The sequence below is a fragment of the Podarcis filfolensis genome (genome assembly GCF_964270895.1).
Source record: "Podarcis filfolensis genome assembly, chromosome: 6".
NCBI classification, from domain to species: domain Eukaryota; kingdom Metazoa; phylum Chordata; class Lepidosauria; order Squamata; family Lacertidae; genus Podarcis; species Podarcis filfolensis.
In genome coordinates, this window is record NC_139609.1 from 51,161,948 (window position 1) to 51,183,370 (window position 21,423).

At 42.9% G+C, this 21,423-nt stretch overlaps 1 protein-coding gene across 4 annotated transcripts in view; it reads right to left on the bottom strand.

Moving 5' to 3' along the window:
• The window catches only part of TIE1 (tyrosine kinase with immunoglobulin like and EGF like domains 1), a 55,321-nt gene that overhangs the window by 24,658 nt on the left and 9,240 nt on the right, over positions 1-21,423 (bottom strand). Inside the window, exons 3-5 of one of the 4 annotated variants that reach the window (XM_083619823.1) lie at positions 11,442-11,617; positions 11,158-11,253; positions 2,106-2,390 (exon numbers count right to left, since the gene is read on the bottom strand). In XM_083619823.1, coding sequence (XP_083475949.1) covers positions 2,106-2,382 — 277 coding nt within the window. In that variant the 5' untranslated portion in view covers positions 2,383-2,390; positions 11,158-11,253; positions 11,442-11,617. Of the gene's footprint in view, positions 1-2,105; positions 2,391-5,778; positions 6,418-11,157; positions 11,254-11,441; positions 11,618-21,423 lie in introns of those variants that run through there. The other 3 variants (XM_083619825.1, XM_083619822.1, XM_083619824.1) reach the window with 3 other exon arrangements.

Sequence of the window (21,423 nt, forward strand, 5' to 3'; positions counted from 1 at the left end):
TAATGATAATGATAATAATAATAATAATAATAATAATAATATTGTTTATACCCCGCCCATCTGGCTGGGTTTCCCCAGCCATTCTGGACAGCTTCCAACAAAATATTAAAATACAACAAGTGAGGTGAAAGTTGATGTGCCCATTTTAGGTAATGTTAGGGTTAGGATTGTTCTACATCTTATTGTTAACGTCATCCTTATTCTTCTTTCCAAACCCTCCCTTATGAGCATATCTCCCAAAGTCATGCTTTAAATTGTATCTTTAACAAAGCCTGGATTTCCAGTGGTGTCTTTGTTCCGCCTCACCCAAATCAATGTTTATCATACTTCAAAGGCCTTCTAAGATAAGAAAATCTAGTCAATTTTCAGATATTCTTCCTGGGTTCTTTGTTTAAATTATCTGACTGATGTCTCTTTTCCTGGCAATAAGAATCACTCAAATGACTAATGACTGACTAGCACCATAGCATCCAGAAATACTTTTGTAGTAGGATGCCAGGGGAAATGTGTGCCCTTAAGTTCATAGAATTATAGAAATGTAGGAATCTCAACTAAAGCATCCAAGACAGATACCCTATTTACTGCATGGTTAGATCTGTGTATGCCATTCTATGAGTACTAGTAGCAACAGTTATGAAAATCATATACAGTGGTACCTTGGTTCTCAAATGCCTTGGTACTCAAACTTGGAACCCAAACACTGCAAACCCAGAAATAAGTGTTCCAGTTTGCGAACTTTTTCAGAAGCCAAATGTGTTCCGTTTTGAGTGCCACACTTCCATTTTGAGTGTTACACTGAGGTCTGTCTGTTTTTGCGGCTCTTTTTTGTTTTGTTTTTGTGACTGTGTGGAAACCAGTTCAGCTAATGAATGATTTATTGTGTGACTGCAGTACATTGTTTATTGCTTTTATGGATCAATGGTCTTGTTAGATAGTAAAATTCATGCTAAATTGATGTTTTAGGGGTTGTTTTTAAAAGTCTGGAACGGATTAATCCATTTTGAATTACTTTCTATGGGAAAGCGTGCCTTGGTTTTAGAACGCTTTGGTTTTGGAATGGACTTCCGGAACGGATTAAGTTTGAGAACCAAGGTACCACTGTATATAAATCAATAAAATATGCCAGAATCCCTTCCACAGATGTCAGCAGGATTTTTTTTTTCCAGCAAGGGGGCAAAGTAAATACTACAAACAAACAAACAAACAAACAAACAAACCTAGAATTAGAGAACAGGTCTGCCATTTCTGGTAAGTCCAGTGACTAGGAGTGGCTCACCCATTGGGGTGGAGCTACAACAATAGCCTCTTGGCAGTGATATCACCAGTGAAGTCATTCCTGTGCAGCCATGCCTTCACAGCAATCTTCCCACTCCCAGTAAGTGGCAATGATGCCCTTTCCATGAGGCTATTGCTGTGGGTCTGCCTGTGCTGGTGACTGAGTGGTGACAAGGCCTAGGTAGACCTGTCTTCAGAGAAATTTCCAGGTCTTCCTCTTTGCTGTGGACCTCCTTTTCATCTATGGGTAGACTGGCCTACAGACATCCTTTTCCACTCACTGTGCTGTTTTTTCTCTAGCTTCTTTCATCCACTCCTCTTTTTAAAACCCAGCCAAAAACCCAGCCAGAGGGGCAGGGTATGAATAAAGTAAAGTAAAGTAAAGTAAAGTAAAGTAAAGTAAAGTAAAGTAAAGCAAAGCAAAGCAAAGCAAAGCAAAGCAAAGCAAAGCAAAGCAAAGCAAAGTACATTGCACTGCTGCTGCAATCAATTTCACACACACACGCCAACACACATTTATCTGGCTGCGCCTAAAACGAAATGAATTCCCTAGATTGATTAATACTCATTTTTGCTTTTTCCTTGTCCTGGTAAATAAACATATTGCAAGAATGACCCCAGGGTCTGGGTCTGAGGAGGGTATAGAGAGAAGACTCCATTACCTTAGCCTTGGTCTTATCACAATGATGTAAGGACCTAACATTGAGAAAGAATAACTTCAAAGTACATATCACTCCCAGTTCTCAGAAAGTGCAGACTTTCAGCCTTTAGAAACCACATATCTGCATATTATCTTTTCCAGTGTCATGTTGAATCTCTCTCAAGCTTACCATCCACATTGTTGTGCACATAAACCACCCTGGTTTGTTCTGACTCAGTCTGCCCCAAGCAGTACGTGATGCCCACCAGGTCTGCCCGGGAGAAGCCGCTCATTTGCACTGCATGGCTGCTGTTCTTGTACATCTGGAATCTGGACCTGGGGTGGGTCATGACAATTTTATTGTCTCTGTCAATCTGGAGGCTGGCATTTCGCTCACCAGTCACACACAAGAGGTAGAAGTTGGTGTGTGAGGGACTCAAAACGTTGGCCATCAGGGTGATATCCATAATTGCTCCTGCGTCAGAAGAACAAGAGAAGGTGTTGTTTTAGGACAGGGAGAGCAAACGATCTCAGCATAATTCACACAATTGAAGCCAGGCCTTGCCTAGGCTCTAGAAGAAGAACAGGGAACTCTCCCACTTTGAGGGCCAGCTTCACTCAGGTGAAAGTAGCCAGGGACTGCTTATCTGTGACATACTTGTGTTTCCTCTTCATGAAAGTAACATCTGAAGCTATGTGCTTTCTTTCAACGGATATAAACTCCAGTTGTTCCTATTTAACAGGGACATTGTCTCTAGTAAATCCCTAGTAAATCCCATCCCTCTGGCAAGAGCCACTGAACGTAGAATCTTTGTTGATAAGTTGAATATGTATACGTATACCTAATTGCTTACATCTAATAACAGATACTGTGCGTAGGACTGTTTTTTTTTTGGTGTGTGTGTGTGTGTGTGTGTGTGCGCGCGCATACACACACACAAATTCTTTTAATACAAAGGTACAGTGGATGGTGCTCAACCTCTGTTGCCGTTTCAACAACACAGCAGGAAGTTCTTATCTAATATGTTAAAAACAATATTATTATTCCGTCTCGGGACACATACAGTACAGGTTTGAAAACAAATCATTATACCACCACTTAAAATAGTTATCCGTGTATTTGTTTGAATTTGGAAAGGAACATAGAGATTGCTTGTATGATGAGATAGCACATTAATAGCCTTTGGGCTATTGTTTTGTCAATTATGACAAAATCCCTACATGTTAAGCATGCCTTCTTCTGTCTACATGTACATACATCACAATACACAAATGTAAACACACCATGTGACAATCAATGTGTTTGTCACACATTATTTCCAGCATAGAAATCCATAAATCTTTTCAGGAATAACAATGATGCTATTACCAGAATACTTCTATTACACATTATATATTCTGGAATGCCACCCTTATATTTGAATTGATCAGATTGTCTCTCTCATTATGCTTGTGTGACCCTGAAGGCTTGCAACTCTTATTAACCTTTCTTAGATATGATGTTCTGATGTCACTTTTCAGAAAACAGCTAATTATATTCTGATGAAACACAGAAGATGTTGCCCTTCTGCTGTTTCATTTCGTTTCATTTCACAGTATGGGTTAACCCTTTTACCTGTGCTATTTTCCCAATGAAAAATCCACCCTACCCACCTCAGAAGCTATTTCCTGTGTTAGTAAGAAACATGTGAGCACACAGGCTTGAGTATAGCTTCAATGCACAAACTTAGCTAGAGAGCAGGGCTTTAAATAATCCATTTGTGGCCTTTTGGGACTGGATACACACAATAGCTTTTTCCAGGCTATGAGACAGACATGATGTGTCCACTCACTGCAATCTCTCTTATGAGGAAAAGGGATTCACGGGGCATTGCAGTGGTTCAAAACTCTGCAAGATTTATCTGAACAGAGACAAAAGAAATTTACATGAAAACCCAAGCCAACAGTGTCTGTATCACCCAATTTTCCTGTAACAACTGCATTCAGCCATACGGTGGTTCTTTCTATCACCCAAACGTGTGTTTGTAGCACAAATGGTGGTCAGAATGATCTCAAAACACCCATCGCCCATGGAATACCACTGACGGGCATTACCAAAACTGTTTTTCTTCCATTCTCTATTCACTGTGTTCCATGCCTGGATGGAAAAGGTTGGAGATGGCCATGGAATTCAGTCTTTGAGAATACAGACTAACCTGATCTACACCTTCCAGACCAATCTGCAGATCAGAACTTAAGTTACCCATCAGCTCTTCACGTTCCCCAAATGCTCCATCACAGCTCAGCAACAGTATTAAAGTATGTTTAAACGTGCAAATTTTAAAAGAAAATATGTCTAAGGATGCCTGCAGATGTCCTTTTTATTTCATATTCATGATTATTGGTGATCATGATGCCGTTAGGGCTGTCACACATAATCCTGCTTTCAATACTGTTTTGGCCTGCAGAAGTTTTGGGGTGGTCACCCAGCTTAATTTCCAGTCAGTGCATATCCTGCCACTGCCACTGCCTGCTATAACTTTCCCGAACAACGATAATGTGGTAGCATTGGGGAAGCATCACAAAGAACAAACTAGGAAATAGAAAAAAAATAAATCCACTACCGACACACTATTTTTGTGTCCAGAACATGTTGCAGAAGACACTCACGATGGAACACTAGTATAGGAGGTGCCTTCAAATATGTATCTAGATGTGGAACTCCATGTAGTTTTTTAAAACTAAAACAACAACACCACACACAGAGATTAATGTGAAAATGGGATAGAAAGGACTTATGAGTGAACTCATGCAAAAAAATGACACAGATCAGAAATTGAATGATTTGTCCATTGCTCACCATATGGCTAAGATTTTCCACTCTTAGTTGGGAGAGACAAAGAGGATGTTGCAGAAACAGCACATGGGGCTGCACATAACAGCACCTCTGAAAACGTTTAAATCCCAGACCCGCCATTCTGGTGGCACCAGGGGTTCCTCACCCAGAGCCCAATTAATCAGGGCTGACTACTGCTGAGGGTGGTCAACCTGATTAAAATACTGGTCTTGTTGGTAGCTAATGCAGCATCTACATATGAAGCAATGCAGCACAACAAAGGTGGGTGTTCAGAGAGCTCTGAACAAGATTTCCCCTTTTGTGTGCCATTCAAGGATTCTCCCAGTACTACCTGTAATTGTTGGGTATTTTCATAGTGGTTCCCCAATTTGCTGAGTAGACAAATTGCAGACTACCTATCCTTAATTGGATATACGGTAATGAATACCAGTATAATTCCAGATAGGAGTAGCTTTTGGCTTCCTGTCCAGAAATCACCAGATGGGATGGCCACCCCATTTTATTTATTTATTTATTTAATTTCATAATATTTATGAAAACGAAAACAAAAAAAATTGAAGTGGTTTACAAAAAGAATAAAACAATAAAATTATCAGTAAAAGCGGTTTTTTAAAAGATAATAAAACATTTAAAAAGTAATTAAAACCAATGATGACCTAAAAGCAGATTAAAATACACCAACCTTCTACCTGTCTGAACAGGCTAGTCTAAACGATGTATTTAACAGACACCAAAAAAAAGAGTACAGCGAAGGCACATGCCTGATATCAACAGGTCGGGAGTTCCAAAGATTGGGTGCTGCCACACTAAAAGACTGATTTCTTACAAATGCGGAACAAGGTATTATGCGGCACCACTCTACTGACACTATGCCCCGATCTGTTGGACTCCAATAGCGTAAGTTCTACCTTGGCACAGAGCTGTAACCACTAGCTCTGCAACCTTCTCCAAGTTCCATTCTTTCTGCCACCAAAACCAATAGCAACCCACCTCCCACCAACCTGTTAAGGGGGGAAAAGGACTTTACCTGCCAGATGCAAGAAGAGAGTTAAAACACAAAGCCTGCCCAGTCTCATTTTCCTGAGTATACACAGTGTCAGGAGAGCTCAGACATCACGGATCCAGAAAAGGAAAAGATGATGGGGGCATTTGAGTTGTTTTTCATTTGCAGAGTGCGTCCTCTATGCCTGATGCTCCTGTGTCTTCCATTGCTTTGAATGGGTCAGAGTAGCTCGAAGGAAGTTCACACACACCCCATGAGGAAGACAGATTCTGGTTCTCCGGTTTAGAAAATCCCGCTCCTGCTTTCTGAAGTGTATGTTACGAGCCTCAGGAAAAGAAACTCTGGCTGAGTTTTGGTCCACCTGCTTGGGAGTTCAGATTGTCCCCTCCAAGGCCCTTCCACCCATTTCAGCGCTTTGTTCCCTGCCACGTGTTGTTGCAGAAGAGATTATGACCTGCCTGTTTCTTCCATGCTTGCTTGGAAAGCCTTCCTGGGGTGCTTCAGCCTGGGGTGCACAAACACACACGCACAAGCAACCTCTGGGCAGTTCAGGAACTGATTAAGAGTGAGAATGGATTGGGCACAGCAAGAGCGGCGAGTCAGTGGGAAGAGCTTTCTTGGCTGGGATTCAGCCAGAGCAGGAATGGAGTCTGTTGGGGGAGGGATGCTTAGAGGCCCTCACAGACAGCACAGCAATGACATGAAATCCTGTTTCCCATGCACCATTTCCTGCTCTCCACCCATTGTTCCTTGCCTGTCTCTTGCTCCTGCAGGAGGAAGCAACGCACTGGGAGGTTGTTGGACTGAGCTCCCAACGGAGAGAGGCTTGAAATGAAGAGACACTCCACTGGTGTTCAGGGTTCAAGAAACTCCCTTTAGTCATGTTTTCCAAATCCAAGGCTAAGGAACAAGCCGCTGCCAGTCTGGGAGAGAAGTGGTTTTCTTTCTGCCTCTTTAGATTCTAGTCAGGAACAACAGTTTACAGTTGCTGAGGAAAGAAGGTATCATGGAGTCCTGAAGTTGATTACAGTGGTACCTCAGGTTACATACGCTTCAGGTTACAGACTCCACTAACCCAGAAATAGTGCTTCAGGTTAAGAACTTTGCTTCAGGATGAGAACAGAAATCGTGCTCCAGCGGCGCGGCAGCAGCAGGAGGCCCCATTAGCTAAAGTGGTCTTCAGGTTAAGAACAGTTTCAGGTTAAGAACGGACCTCCAGAACGAATTAAGTACTTAACCCGAGGTACCACTGTAATCTACAGCCCAGGGAACTGTCCGCCTCTGGAAGTTGTGCATGGCTGTGATTACAGCAGTGCTATCAACTTTTTTTACACACTACAGGAAACCAGAGACATGCAGATCACAATGGATGGGCAGTACTGCCTTAAGTTCTAGCCCGTCTTGTTGTGCACAACCATCGTTTGTGGATCAGCCAGGTTCACTCACGTACCATCGTTTGTGGATCAGCCAGGTTCACTCACGTACCACAGAGTTATCAATGGGGAGAGGGGGATGCATGACCCTCTTCTGTGCCAAGTCAAACGAACCTGTTAAAGATGTAGTTTCTCAACACTCTGTGGGTCAATTCACATGACCAAATTCTATGGTGTGGATCAGCCAGGTTCACTCACGTACCACAGAGTTATCAATGGGGAGAGGGGGATGCATGACCCTCTTCTGTGCCAAGTCAAACGAACCTGTTAAAGATGTAGTTTCTCAACACTCTGTGGGTCAATTCACATGACCAAATTCTATGGTGTCAATATGATCTAAACAGAGGTCAGTACCTGCTGAAGGTTTTATAGGATGATGATAATGGTGGTGATGATTTTGTGGAATTCCCTCCTCACAGAGATGTGTCTGGTAACTTCACTACACCACTTTCTGCAAATGCTGAAGACACACCTTTGAAACCTGTGATGTTTCTGTGACTAATTTTTTTAACTTTTAAAAATACTGAATTTTAAGTTATTGCAACCCATTCTGGGACCTGCTGGTGAAGGGCAGATAATAAATCATCATCATCCCATCCTCCCTCCTGAAGGAGGTCCAAGGTAGCAATAGCAAATTATAAAATAAAAAAATCTCTAAAAATATTAAAATCATATATTACCACAGTCTGGAAACATTGCTCCAGATGACCTTGGGTTCAAGTAAAGCAGTAACTGAAATTAATATGACCACCTATGTTCCATACTGTGAGTTCAGCAACACACTGGTGGGAAAAGGCAGACTGCATCCTTTTCACAGGGGGAGGGAAGTGAGGGTTACTACCTGGGTGAGGATGCTATTGTGTGGATGCAACACACATACAAAATATAAAGACACAAGCAGCTTCGAATCCAGAATAAACTCCAGTGTGGATGAGCCCATTATTTGGTAAATATCCCTATTTATGGTTGAAGCCTTGTGGGCAAACTTACTAGACCTGTAATCTTGTGAAATAATATTGAGCTTAACTTTCCCCTTTTGTGACCTGTAGTTCTGCTTCTGTTTAACCCATACATGTGTGACATGACTGCTTCAGGCTGTTCTCAAAGCTGCACATATACACAGATCACAACAAGTGAAATGGTGCATGAATGCAGCTGGATTCATGCATGTGTTCATGAAAAATAGGATGAAGCTTTGTTTGCACGTGTGTCCTGGGGCTGGTAAAAAGCTACATGGAGCCTAAACATGGTTGCTTGCATTTACAGGGTTGAGGAAGAGTTACTTCCTTATGTTTACCCTTCTAGTGCATAATGTTGCTCTGTGGGACCCCTTTTTTTTGTTAGTCTACACAGAATTAAGCTTGGGCCAGGAGGGTGGGAGGAGCTAGACAGAGAACAATAGCAGTCGCCTGTTTGGGTAAATAAATATGCTTGGGAGGAAGTCCAATGTTGCTGCCAAACCACCTTTCCTTAGCCAATTTCTACCCACCTTCCACCTCCACACTTAAAATGCCCATGTATCAGCAACACAGTCAGGGGCACAGCTTATTTCAAGTGTTGCCCAGAAGATGTGTCCCACTCTGGGTTACACAATGTTAATGTACATGGATGCAGAATTGCAAATACACAGGTATAGCCTACTGACTTCAGTTTTCAAAAGTTCTGGAAGCAAGCACCAATTCATGTGTTCCTACAGTAAAATCAGAAATCGCACGAATCCCATCACGTACATTGTCGTGTGTGGTGAACTCACATGGAAGGGTTTATGTGCCGAGGAACTGTGAAACATGTGAAGTGCTCCCACGTTGCATTGCATCATGTGCACAGTGCCTCAGGGCTGACGTCCCAGACACTTTCTTAGAGTTGGCTGTGAAACCTAGCTCTTGAGTCTAGGCTGAGAAGTGTGACCATAGTTCAGAACAATTCCCACGCAAAATTTAAGGCCACTTGGAAGAAAGGGAGAAGGGGCTAGGAGGCCTGACAGAAAGTCTGAGAGCACTCTTTATCCTGCTGATAATCTAAAGCAAGCCGGGCCAGGAAGAGGAAAGCCATTCACTGTTTCCGACTATTGACGTGGAGCTCAGGAAAGCGGGTACCCCTGCAGAGCACTGGGTGGGTGAATTACAGCAGGCCTGGACTCCCTCTCACCAGAGCCAGTGTTGCCAGCTGCCTGGGGAGGAGTGCCAAAACAACTCAGCTGCACTCCCTGTGTGGGGCATAGCACCACACTCTTTAAAGAATGGGCCACATGACCAAGAGAAATAAGCAACTAAAACAAACAGCGAGAGAGACAGTACCTAACATGAGGCACACTCCAGCAGTGGCACAAGAAGGGGGGTGCACTGGGTGCAGTCCGCCCCAGGTGTCATCACTGAGGGGGGTGACAAAATGGCAAAAATATGTGTTTTTAAAATAAAATTTTAAAAATTGGGCTCACAACCTTTTTTTGGAAAAAATAACTCCTGCACCCACCACCCACCTCTTCCACCCACCACCCACCTCTTCCTATGCCACTGGTAGCTAGGCGAGGCAGAGGACACTGGGTGCCACACCGTGGGGCCTGCAGCGTGTGTGAGCCACGCGTCTCTCTTGAAGGGGAGGCAGAAGGCAGACTGCCTGCAAGCTCTGCGCGGCTTTTTCGAGTAGCACAGGCCTTGTGGCTGCCCACTGCACCCTACAGCTGAAGAGGAGGCTGCAGAGAGGCTCCAAGCAGCACGCCCTGCCTTGGCTCACCCCGCCCCCATGGGCAGCTCGCCCCACCCCTGGCTGCAGGATGCACGTGCCACACCGGGCACCCAAGTGGCTAGCTACACCACTGCACCCCAGTGCATGATTACCTGGGGAATAAATACCATAGGGTTGTAGCAGTGGGCATAGTGTGCATAAAGATGTAGCCTAAGTAGCATTTGAAAGTTAGAAGGTATTTAGTTAAAACAGAACCCCTTAGGTTCAAAGCAGGAGGACTGGGATTGAGGGTATTTCCAGGTGGGAAGTGTCAGTGAGATATTGCAAACAGGTTTCTGGCAACTGTTTTGTTTTTTGTTTTGACTTATTAGAATTTGTCTAGAAGGGGTAAATCCACATGAAATGGGGAAAGAAATACAGGATGGCATTTTGAGGCCAACAGTATGTGGATTCTAAGGATTGCTTGGGAAATTGTATATATTAGTCTAAACTTCATCCAAAAATGTGTTTATTAGAATAAATTTGTTAAAAAGTGCTGGAAAACTTTTATAATTTTTTTTCATTGAAAATTGCAGTGGAAATGTGGAGTAGTGAATTTAAGACTGGAAAAATAGCAACTGAGAGAAACAAATTTGACATTCTTCATCCCAAGATGACACTGCAGAAAACTTGCATGCATGAGGAGCACTGATCCCCCAACAAGTCCCTGTCTGGAAGAAGCACCTTCAGTCTCTGAACAATTCAAGATGAGGTTTTTTAGAACAAAAAAGACAGTATAAACAGGAACTATGATAACTAATTTGTCTAAACTTGCTGATGTGATCAGAATAAGAACTCCTTCCCTGAAACAAAAAATGTCAACAACACACAGGAAAAAACATCAGGAAATACATAGAAACTGGATTGCAATGGATTTTTTTGCCCTTCCAAGTAGATGAGATGCTAAAGATAAGTAATTAATCTTAATGAGTAAGCAAGATTATTATGTTCGCAGAACTGGAGATCAATACAGAAAGCACACCAGATGAGGTGCAGGTTCATGTCAAATCTGATAGTATTTGGTGGATGATAAAAGAACCATCCTTTTTTTTTTAAAAGCAGCAGCTTTAAATACCTCAAAACTGGAGAAGGAGGCACATGCACCATGTGTCATGGGTTGGTATTGTTGGGCACCTGAGAAGGTCTACACCCCAACAGGGAACCCACTACCATCCCATGGAGACCCCTAGCTCTACTCCCCTTCCTCCTTCCTATTGCTGCTGCCTGTTAATCTGCCTTCACTTACCTTCTTCCTATGTGTGGATTGGGTCCAATGGGAGAGAGCAAGTAAATGGGTGGTGCCAACAGCATTAAGGAAGAAGTGGTCCTGTTACATTCCAGTCTAGGAAGATGTGAAAAAATCAAATGTTTACTTTCTTACAGAACTATTCAAAAGTCTTAGAACACCTTCTCTACTACCCCCCAAGTCCCCAAAGTTCTACCTGGTTTTCACTGAAAGGGGAAATAACATATTAACAAACATATTAACTAACAAATCTTAGATTAAGGTAACTCTCAATCTCAGATTACCTTTCACAGGCCCACTCAGGGAGGCGGTGCACTGAAGGCATCTTGCCTAAGGGAACCCCAAAACTTGGGGCCAGCGCTGCAAATAAATTTAAACGAGTTCATTGCATTACTGTACACTGCAGAAGTTGGTGGACAGATTCCATCTGAAGCTTTTTCTGTGAGGGAATCTGGAGATGCTAAATACAAGCAACAGGAGATTTTGTTCAAGTCCAGGGTAATTGACAAATCAGTTAAAGATTAACAAGTTCAAACAATATACATCCAAATTATTAAATAACTCAAATACGAAATTCATCTTCCAACAAAAAGATGGGACATGCCACTAAAATTGACATTCCTATAAGAAAAGAGGAAGGTGGTCAAACTAACACCAATGTTTTAAAATGGGCAGAGGGGGAAGGACAGAAAATATTTAAGCCTCTTAGCCCAACATTTGTTTTAGGTAAACTGGAATAAAGCACTGTTAGATCATTAAATATCTAGAAGAACAAATCATAGTGGATGAATTAAGAAAATCATAAATATGAGAAAAATGAGGACAATTGAAAATCCTTCTAAGAGCTTCTGCAGGCAATCTATTTATTGAGCATTTACCCTGAATTGATTGTGGGGTGTTTACACAACTTTTCAATGCATCTCCACATCACTTTCCTAGCCATAAAAATAATTTCTTTTTAAAAGTTGATTTGTTGTGCTAGGGCAACAGAGCACATTAAACCTAAATTTTCATGTATGCATTTGATTTCATCCTGCAGAGTACTGCCAGTCTGGAGATGTTCTGAATGGCCACTTCCCTAGCAGGCAGGCAAAGCTATTCTTTCCCCCTCTCTCCTTGACACCTTATCTCTGATACTGAATTTAATTGCTTCTCTAGGTAAGGTGCCTGCAAATTAACCACCCATTTAGCTTATATAATGACAGTTTTCATTCGCCTCATTTATTTCCTGCTTTCAGGGTTGTTGGGGGTTTTTTTGTAAATGGGCCTTAATACGAATGTTCACTAACTGAGAAGTTATTTTATTTTCTGAGTAATATCTTATCTACAATATGTGAATAATCTGATTGGAGCTTCCTTCCTGGGTTAATATGGGCTTCAGGGTGGGAATTATTTTTGTCAGGATGGGGAAAGCGTAAAAGCACCCTTCCCTACTCTTCTAATACTGTTCAGGGGTACGGGACCTCAGCAGGTATTTAAGCATGAAAAACTGTGCGTATTAATTGCTTTGACACAATTAACATCATGTGGAGTTCAGCCCTAAGTTTCCCTGAAATAGAAATGGGTATCAGAAGTGATACTTAGACCAGCCTCAGGCATGGGGCCTGTCTTGCCCTCTGGACTCTCCCCAGACCACACCTCTCATCCGCTCTGCTTCATGCCCTCCTTGAATGTTTTGCTTTCCTGCAATGTGCCCTTGAACTCTAATGTGTGTTTTGCATTTACACTTATGCGTAACCAACAGTACAGGAGAGGCTCAGGGTCATTTTTTTAATGTCATGTGCAAAAATGCTCAAAACAGTCAGCAGTACAGGCATCTGCTGGGTTAATCCCTTAATAAGCACCGCTCCTCTCTTTCCCTTTGGAGAACACTTCTGTGTAAACATAGGGGCAGCTGCCTTGAAAATATAGTTTTGAAAAACCTGCTTGCAGTCTGACAACAATAGCGGCAAAGGCAGGAACTGACCTCTCCTTGACCTAAGTCTAGATTAAGACACAGAAGGAATCTCAGGGTCTCTCTGGCAGAGTACACACATTTGCCTACGTATTTGAAGGCTAAACTCCAAGGAATAAATGAACAGGAATTGCTTCTCATCATCAAGAAGGCTGCTGCTATAACAACAAAGCAGAAACTGAAATATCTTGCTTGGCTGGTTATTATGAAAATAATATAGTCACAAAAGCCACATAAATGGAGAGGAACTACAAACGGTGCAGTGGGAAGGGAGGAGGGAGGCTTGTTGAAGCAGGCAGTTTTTGCATCTCTCCAGGTTGTAAAATTTTTAGTCATTCCCCACAATGCCAGATTGCTGTGTGCTTCCAGATAGGAGTTTATCGCGAGATTGGTGCTGAAATTGACGTTGCTCATGTTTTCACAAACACACACCCTCCCAGAGCCACACACCATCCTCAAAATGCTAGCTTGTACTTTAAAAAGCTTTGATCCAGATTTCTGTTTGCCATGGAAAACCCAATAAATAAAAATAACCCATTAAAATCTGCACTCACTGCCGCCGCCGCTGAATACCACCAGCACACTTTTTTGATGTGTGGCTTGTCACATGTACAGTGACATTTTGATGGGTAGTCTCTATCCCCACACGCAGTGCCAGCTAGATCAGGGTGGCAGTGTGGAGCTGGCCTCCCTGCAACGATGCCACTACCATACACTAGACAGGGACGGGAGGTGGTGGTGGTGAGGGCGGGGGAGTGTTCCTATTGTGTGCCCATGCTGCCCTGAACTAAGCTCCGCCCTACAGAATCTTTCCAGCCCTGGTAAGTGGCAGTGATGCTGCTGCCAGAAGGCCACTGCTGAAGTCCAGGGCGCCCTACCAGCACCCCCAACCACATTCCTACTTCAGTTTGCTCCTGAGCACACACTAGCCATTTTGTTTCTGGTGACCCAGACAAAATGAGCATTTCCAGCAACTGCTGCATGCTGAAAGTACTCCTGAAATATAAACCTAGTTTGTAGGAGTTATCCCCATGCAGTACATGTGAGTGATTATATCATAGATTATAAGTGCAGTATATACACTGGTCTTTTCTTTTTAAACAAATTAATACAGAAATATTGTACAAAACATATTTCTTATTCATGTGCAAGCTTAAGTCAGGCAAATACCACTATGGTACAGGTATTAATTAAAAAACAAAACACCCTGCCTCCATTCTGCCCATTATGAAACATGATAACAAAGTTTGGTATAACTTTCTCTTGCGCTCTTCATACTTCCTGGGAATTATTTAAGGGTGTGTGTCTAAAGGTACAAAAATACCTTTGCGTGTGCCTAGAACAGAAGGCGGCAATGGAGGGCAGGGAAAACCCCGGGACACATTCCATCAGCCTTCACCCACTTGTGTGGATGGCAAGTGGTAGAATAGCAACCCACATCCATGACTGAAAAAATGGAAATGGGTGGAAGCCAACATGCCAAATGTTCACATAAAAGAAATGGATCTGAAAGATACGTTTACAATATAATATGCAGGGAGTTGGACTAGATGACCCTTGGGGTTCCTTCCAACTATGCAATTCTATGATTGTAGAAGAACCCTTATAGGCCCAAACTATCACAGCTGCACTCCTTAATAGAGTGTTGGATACCGTCCAAGGCAGATCAAGTAGTCCAATGTGGTTATGGATCCCTCCAGTGGTAGAAACTAGAAATGCTGAATGTATATAGTGTTTACATTTCTGGTCTTGTGTGTGCATATCAACATTTATGCTACAGATTTCACTGTAGTTACTTCTCTCCAGGGAAGCCTGTAAACTGATTCTATTAGATGACAAGGTTAGAGAAATCAGCGTTCTATGCACCACCCCTCACACTACGACCCCCTAGTTTATAAGACTAGTAAACAGGTATGATATTATGATATGTGTATTGGCATTTTTTCTATTAAAAAAACCAAACTCCTTTCCCCCACTTGAATGTTGGGGTGTGGGTGCTTCCAGTCAAACTGTTTATTGAGAATTAAGGTTGATTTGTTTCCAGGCAGATTAAATAACACTGGTTATTTAATGAGCATGCATGCTGCTTTGTTTGAGGGGAGGTTAGAAGATACTGTGTAAAAGCACGAGTTATCCAGTGGGCTTCCTTATGTCACTTTATCACAAAAAGTCTGATTTTTTTGGATAAGCAGATTTGTTGTGCAAGATCAACTTTAACTGTGCAACCTGATAAGTGATTGAATTCCACCTGAATAAAGCAACAAGTGAGCATGTTGCTACTCAACCAAATGTTCAACCTATTCAACCAAATGTTTGGAAGGTGAGGGAATTTCTACTGAGTGGGTCATTTATATTGCTGCTGTGCTCTGTGGTTCAAAGTCCCAGAAAATGATGTGAAGAGGTGGCAGCTTAGTCCACTAGGGCAAATGGGGCATGGCCCCAACAACCTCAGTCTGATCTTAGCCTTCCCTCGTCACCCAAGAGGTAGGGCATGAATTTTTATGAATTGAAAATATTTCTGTCCTGCCTTTTGACTGTAGTTTTCAAGATGGCTTTATTTATTTATTGTTAAATGTCCTGGGTGAATGACCTCCCCACAAACAGATCAGAACAAACACTCAATTAAGAGCAGAATCCTATAACCTCCACATCAGCTTTTGTGCAAGCAAATCAGGATGAACGCTCAATAATGAACAGATTATTTTTACCTGGTGCCTAAAAGACATCAAAGTGGGCATCAGTTAAGTAATGTGAAAAATAAATAATGCAGGGAATGCTTCACCTGTTGAATTTCTGCCACCTGTGCAACAGCTAAAAGCATTGGAGCCCTGCCAGCAGCACAACTGACAACCCCAAGCTAAAAGGTAAAGGTAAAGGGATCCCTGACCATTAGGTCCAGTCGTGTCCAACTCTGGGGTTGCTTTATTGGACAAGGGATCCAGTGTACAGCTTCCGGGTCATGTGGCCGCTTCTGGCGAACCAGAGCAGCGCACGGAAACGCCGTTTACTTTCCCGCTGGAGCAGTACCTATTTATCTACTTACACTTTGATGTGCTTTCGAACTGCTAGGTTGGCAGAACCCCAAGCTAAAAGGCTGCATCAAATAATCTTTGCTGAAAGAATGCAGAGGGGGTGTGTTTATACATACAGAGAACAGGAACAGATCCTGGCAAAGGGAAGGCTGGTTTGCATTTGGGAGGAAGCAGAAAGACTGGGGCGGGGAGAATTTTCAGCACACTTCCCTTTTCTAAGAAAGAGTCAGGTGGATCACAACCCTAATAATTCTACATTATTGCTAAGAGGAAGTTAGGAGCTTGGCTCCTTGCAGGTGGCTGCAAGAACATAAAGGGCGCTGACAGGTGCCATTGCCCTCTTCACTTCTTCCTGCTTCTGCTAAGGGCAGGAGAAACCTAATATTTTTCCTGTATCCTTTCCAAAGCAGCAGCCAGTCACTCCCACCAATTCTAATTCCTGGCAAACTGATTATATTCCTTGTTCTCCATCACATTTCAAGCTTGCTGTCCTGGGCTCCTTTGGGATGAAGGGCAGAATAGAAAAGTAAGTAAGTAAGTAAGAAAGAAAGAAAGAAAGAAAGAAAGAAAGAAAGAAAGAAAGCCTACCACAGTCATACCTCTGGTTGCATTCGCTTCATGTCGCGGACTTTCGGGTTGTGAACGCGGCAAACCCGGAAGTATACACTGCGCGCACACGCGCAGAAGTGATCTGTCCACTTCGCACAGTGTGCAGAAGCGCTCTATCGCGCTTCTCACACGCGCAGTAGCGGCTCTCTATTTACGGACTTTTACTATTTATGATTGCGTTTGTAAGTAGAGGTACCACTGTATTCTAGTTGGTTTCAGTATGTGTCTTGTGTGTCGTTTGGGAGGGGGGTGATACCTCATCCTTCACCTCAGGCAGTAAAATATCTTGGGCCAGCCCTGAAGTGGGGTGTCCACAATGAAGTGATTTCAAAAATACCAAACATACCCAAATCATGTGGCGTGTCTTAATACCTTCATTTTCGAACAGCTTAGCTCTTGAACGTTTTGGCTCCTGAACGCCCCAAACCCGGAAGTGAGTGCTCCAGTTTGTGAACTATTTTTGGAAGCCGAACGTCCGAAGGGGCTTCCAGTTGGCTGCAGGAACTTCCTTCAGTCAATCAGAAGCCGTGCTTTGGTTTCCGAACTTTTTGGAAGTCAAACGGACTTTCGGAACGGATTTTGTTCGACTTCCAAGGTACGACTGTACTCAGAAACAACCAGGGCTGCTCATACTTCGTTTTGATGAAGTCCCCTGCAGATTATTCTGTCACTCTCCAGCCTGATTTTTAGTCTCATTTCTGGTGTGTGGTTTAAATTAATAATACAGTGGTGCCTCGCAAGACGTTCTGCGAGTCTCTTCGTCTAGCGGTTTTTTCGTCTTGCAAAGCAAGCCCATTGACGGATTAGCGGATTAGCGCTATTAGCGGCTTTTAGCGGCTTATCGGCTTATCGGATAAGCGGCTTAGCGGCTTAGAAAAAGGGGGGGGGGAAGGGGAAAAAACCCGCAGGAACTCGCAAGACATTTTCGTCTTGCGAAGCAAGCCCATAGGAGATTCGTTTTGCGAAGCACCTCCAAAACGGAAAACTCTTTCGTCTAGCGAGTTTTCCGTCTTGCGAGGCATTCGTCTTGCAGGGCACCACTGTAAACAATTTCTGTTAATTCCCAGAAACAAAGACTGTGACAGAAAATTTCAATAACCAACTTGAATGTCATGATTTTGTGGGGCTTTTTTTCTTTTTAAAAAATAAAATACATTTTAAAAGTTTTTTTAAAAAAAGAAACAACCCTCCATTTTGTACTGGAGGTTCTTTTCCGAGAACTATAGAACAGGCTGCTTCTGCCACTGGCCTGGCAAAATACAAAACACTAAAGATAAAAACATGGAAAGCAGTTATACAATAAGGGACATCAGGGTAGTTTTAACAGAATCAGGGTAGTTTTAACAGAACACTCACAGTAAATTGTACTATTGTTAATTAAGGGAACCCGTTTCCTCTCAGACAGCTGGAGAAGCCACCACATCCCTAGACCAGGGGATCCTGCCACAAAGTGATTCCCCACCCATTCCTAATGACACTCTGTGGTCAGCTATTTTGTGAGTGCTCTGTGAACCCTTACAGAGAACACTTCACCCTTGGGGACCCTAGAGGGCAGAGCAAAAGGTGTGAGAGGAATTAAGGGAATTTGCTTCTTGCAACCAGCCTGGGCAGTTCATTTTTTTCTCAAATCCCCACAGCATATAAGACAGGGTGGAGTGTGTTTTATGCTTCCCTTCTTCCACAAAAGTTGGCTCTCCTTTGCACACTGTTTCCTGTTCTCTGCCAGACGGCAGCAGCTTCCTCTACAGCTGGTCTAAAATGGCAGCACTAAAGCAGAAAGCAGGAGCAGGCTATGGGGTGGGGAGAGGAGAGGTTCAACAAAAAAAGTCAAATGTTTGGGTGAACTGTACTTTCCCACCCATATGGCTGTGTTAACACCAACTAGTATAGATGGAACACAGTTGGATGTACACAAAGAAAAAGCACAATACCTTCAGGGTGGAATTCTGCTTGCAGATCACCGTGAAATAGCAACATTTGTTTGTAGTGTTAACCCTGCCTGCCTGAAAACCCCCATGGTGTTCAATGGACAGGGCACCTATTTGATATTTTATTGTAAGCAGGAACAAGCTAGGAGACTCTCACAAGATGTGCAATCTGAATCACACAAGTACAACACAAAAGACATAGGAAGCTTCCAAATACAGAGTCCAGAATATTGATCCATTTTTCTCAGTATTGCCTATACTGATTGGCAGTAGTTTTCCAGGGTTTCAGGCAATGCGTCTTTGCCAGCCCTACATGCTTGGGATTGCATCTGAGGTATTCTGCATGCAAAACATACAATCCACCACTGAGCTATAGCCCTTCCAAGAATACTGGCCTCTTCCACACAGAAATACCTTTTGTATATCCTTCAGGATTAATGTGTCATTCAGAATTAATGCAGGCATCCATGTAAACAGTCGTACAAGTTTGCACATGACCCTTATGACTTTGTTTCTCGATCTGTGGGCAAACAGTGCCTAATGGGCACCTCCCTTCCTCCTGTCCTAGGACCAGAGCCTTATTTTGGATCCTACCATGTCCCAAAGACAAGAGGTGCCGATTCCAGTTAATATGTAACTGGCTTCCTTTACCTTTCACCTTTTTCACATTCACCCTCCATTTTCTTCAGCACCTGCCACTCCCACAGTACACAGACCCAGGAAGAGAGAGAGAGCACACACGCAAACTGGCACAATTCCTGAGGTAAATTATTTTTCTGCCTGCAGGGAATATTTGGGGAAGAGTGAGAACCTGACAAAGGGAGTAAACATTTTAAATTGCAGTAACTCTCCCTCATGGCAGGACTCCCTGTGTTCTCGCCTGACTCCGGCAGTGCCAAATTGTCTGTGTGGAGGCAAGGGTGAAGTCGCCTTGGGCGTGGTTCAGAATTCAAAAGCCAGTCTTCCTCCTTTTTTAGCACAAGGTAAGCAATAATATGCTTCTGAGATTTTGTATGCCTTGGATGCAACAGTGTGAACAACTGCTGTTCTCGCTGTGTGTAAATGCAGCCTGCAGAATGAGTGCAGGAATCTAGTCCTGAAAGTTTGGCTGTCTTACAAAGGGCACCTATTAGAATCGGCACAACTGCTGTATCTGTTTAGGTTCTTCTCCTCATTCATTATGATTGCTTTGCTAGTCTTTGAGCTCAGATGCTTGCCATCTGTCCTGTTTCTGTACACTACTTGATTTCCCCGTTTCCTGTTCAGGTCTCTGGCACTCAGCCATTCTCCGTTCCAACTTCAACGTGATCTTTCAATGTTCTACTATTCTTTTTAAGGGCCAAGGGTGCCTCCAGGCTGTTAGTATTTTGCAGGAGGTACTAAAGTGCATACTCAGACTTTAGGGTCTTGTGCACATTTGAGTATTATTTAGCTGTTCGTTTGCTTACAGCCCTGCCCAATTGGAATTGGACTGGAGTGGTTCACACCTGCACATATGTGAATTTGTGTATCAGGAGTAATTTCAGCCTTTCCCTTTCATACCCTTTTGTGTGTGACCCTGCCTTCTAATTTGTTGATTCCATTATATGCTGATTAAGTATTAACAGGGCATGCACACAGATAGGTTTCTGTGCAATTTGTAGTTTTGAAAAATTTCCCTGCCAAATAGTGTGCAGAGACACACAGTCAGGCAATTGACGTGTTCCGCTCTTACTAGCTTGCTGGGAAAGAAATGAAAAAAATGGTAAATTCTCAGTGCACTTTTCAGATTGCTGCCAAATACATCTGGTGTAGAATTTTTAAATGTAGTCTGTTTGTACAATTTTGTGGTTTGTGCAAATCTGGGGGACCAAAAGGGGCGAAAATAATCCATTCAGGAGTGCACTGGAAATAGTTATGAGGACAGCTGGGAAAGATATATACGCACTGAGGAAATAGTAGACATGGACAGGAGAGCAACAGAAAGTGACAACTGACTCACTCACCCCCAAGCACGGAAAAATACTTTATGTGACCCCAAGTGAGTAAACCTGGATTTACCGGTGGGGGTGCATCAAGTTGTGTGTTGTAAGGTCATACACAAATTAAATGGGAATGCAAACGGCTGCAAACACACAGTAAACTCCAGCATGCACAAGCTGCTTGCGCAATTAAAGTGGATTAAAGTGCTCTGTTGCCCTTGTGCAACAAATCCACTTTAAAAAACAACAGACCTTGAAATTTGAAAAGTGATGAGGACATGATTAGAAAAGAGTGGGATAAACAAATGATTAACAAGATGTGCGAACATCTCACAAGCAAATCAAGATGAATGCTCATTGTCATATAACCACTCAATAACAAGTCAGAATGAATGCTCAACAAAGACCAGACTACCGTGTAAGCTTTGTGCAAGCAAATCGCAGTGAAATTTGAACGAACACTTTATCTGGAGGAACTCAAAGCTCATGGTTTTTAGATCTTTTATTCATTTTGTACTTCTTCCTTCAGTTTTCCTCTCCAACCTGATGTCTTGGCTTTAACCGCTAGAATGGACTCCTGATACCAAATTAGTTTCTGAAGGCCAGATATTGCAAAGTCCACCCATACAGTTCATCTGTGTGCATTTCCCCACATTAAATGCAATACAAAGGAATCTGCATTCACAGCCATGGAGTTGAAAGGCACCAGCACTTCTTAATGACAGGGAAGAGTTTGGATTTGATATCCCGCTTTATCACTACCCGGAAGAGTCTCAAAGCGG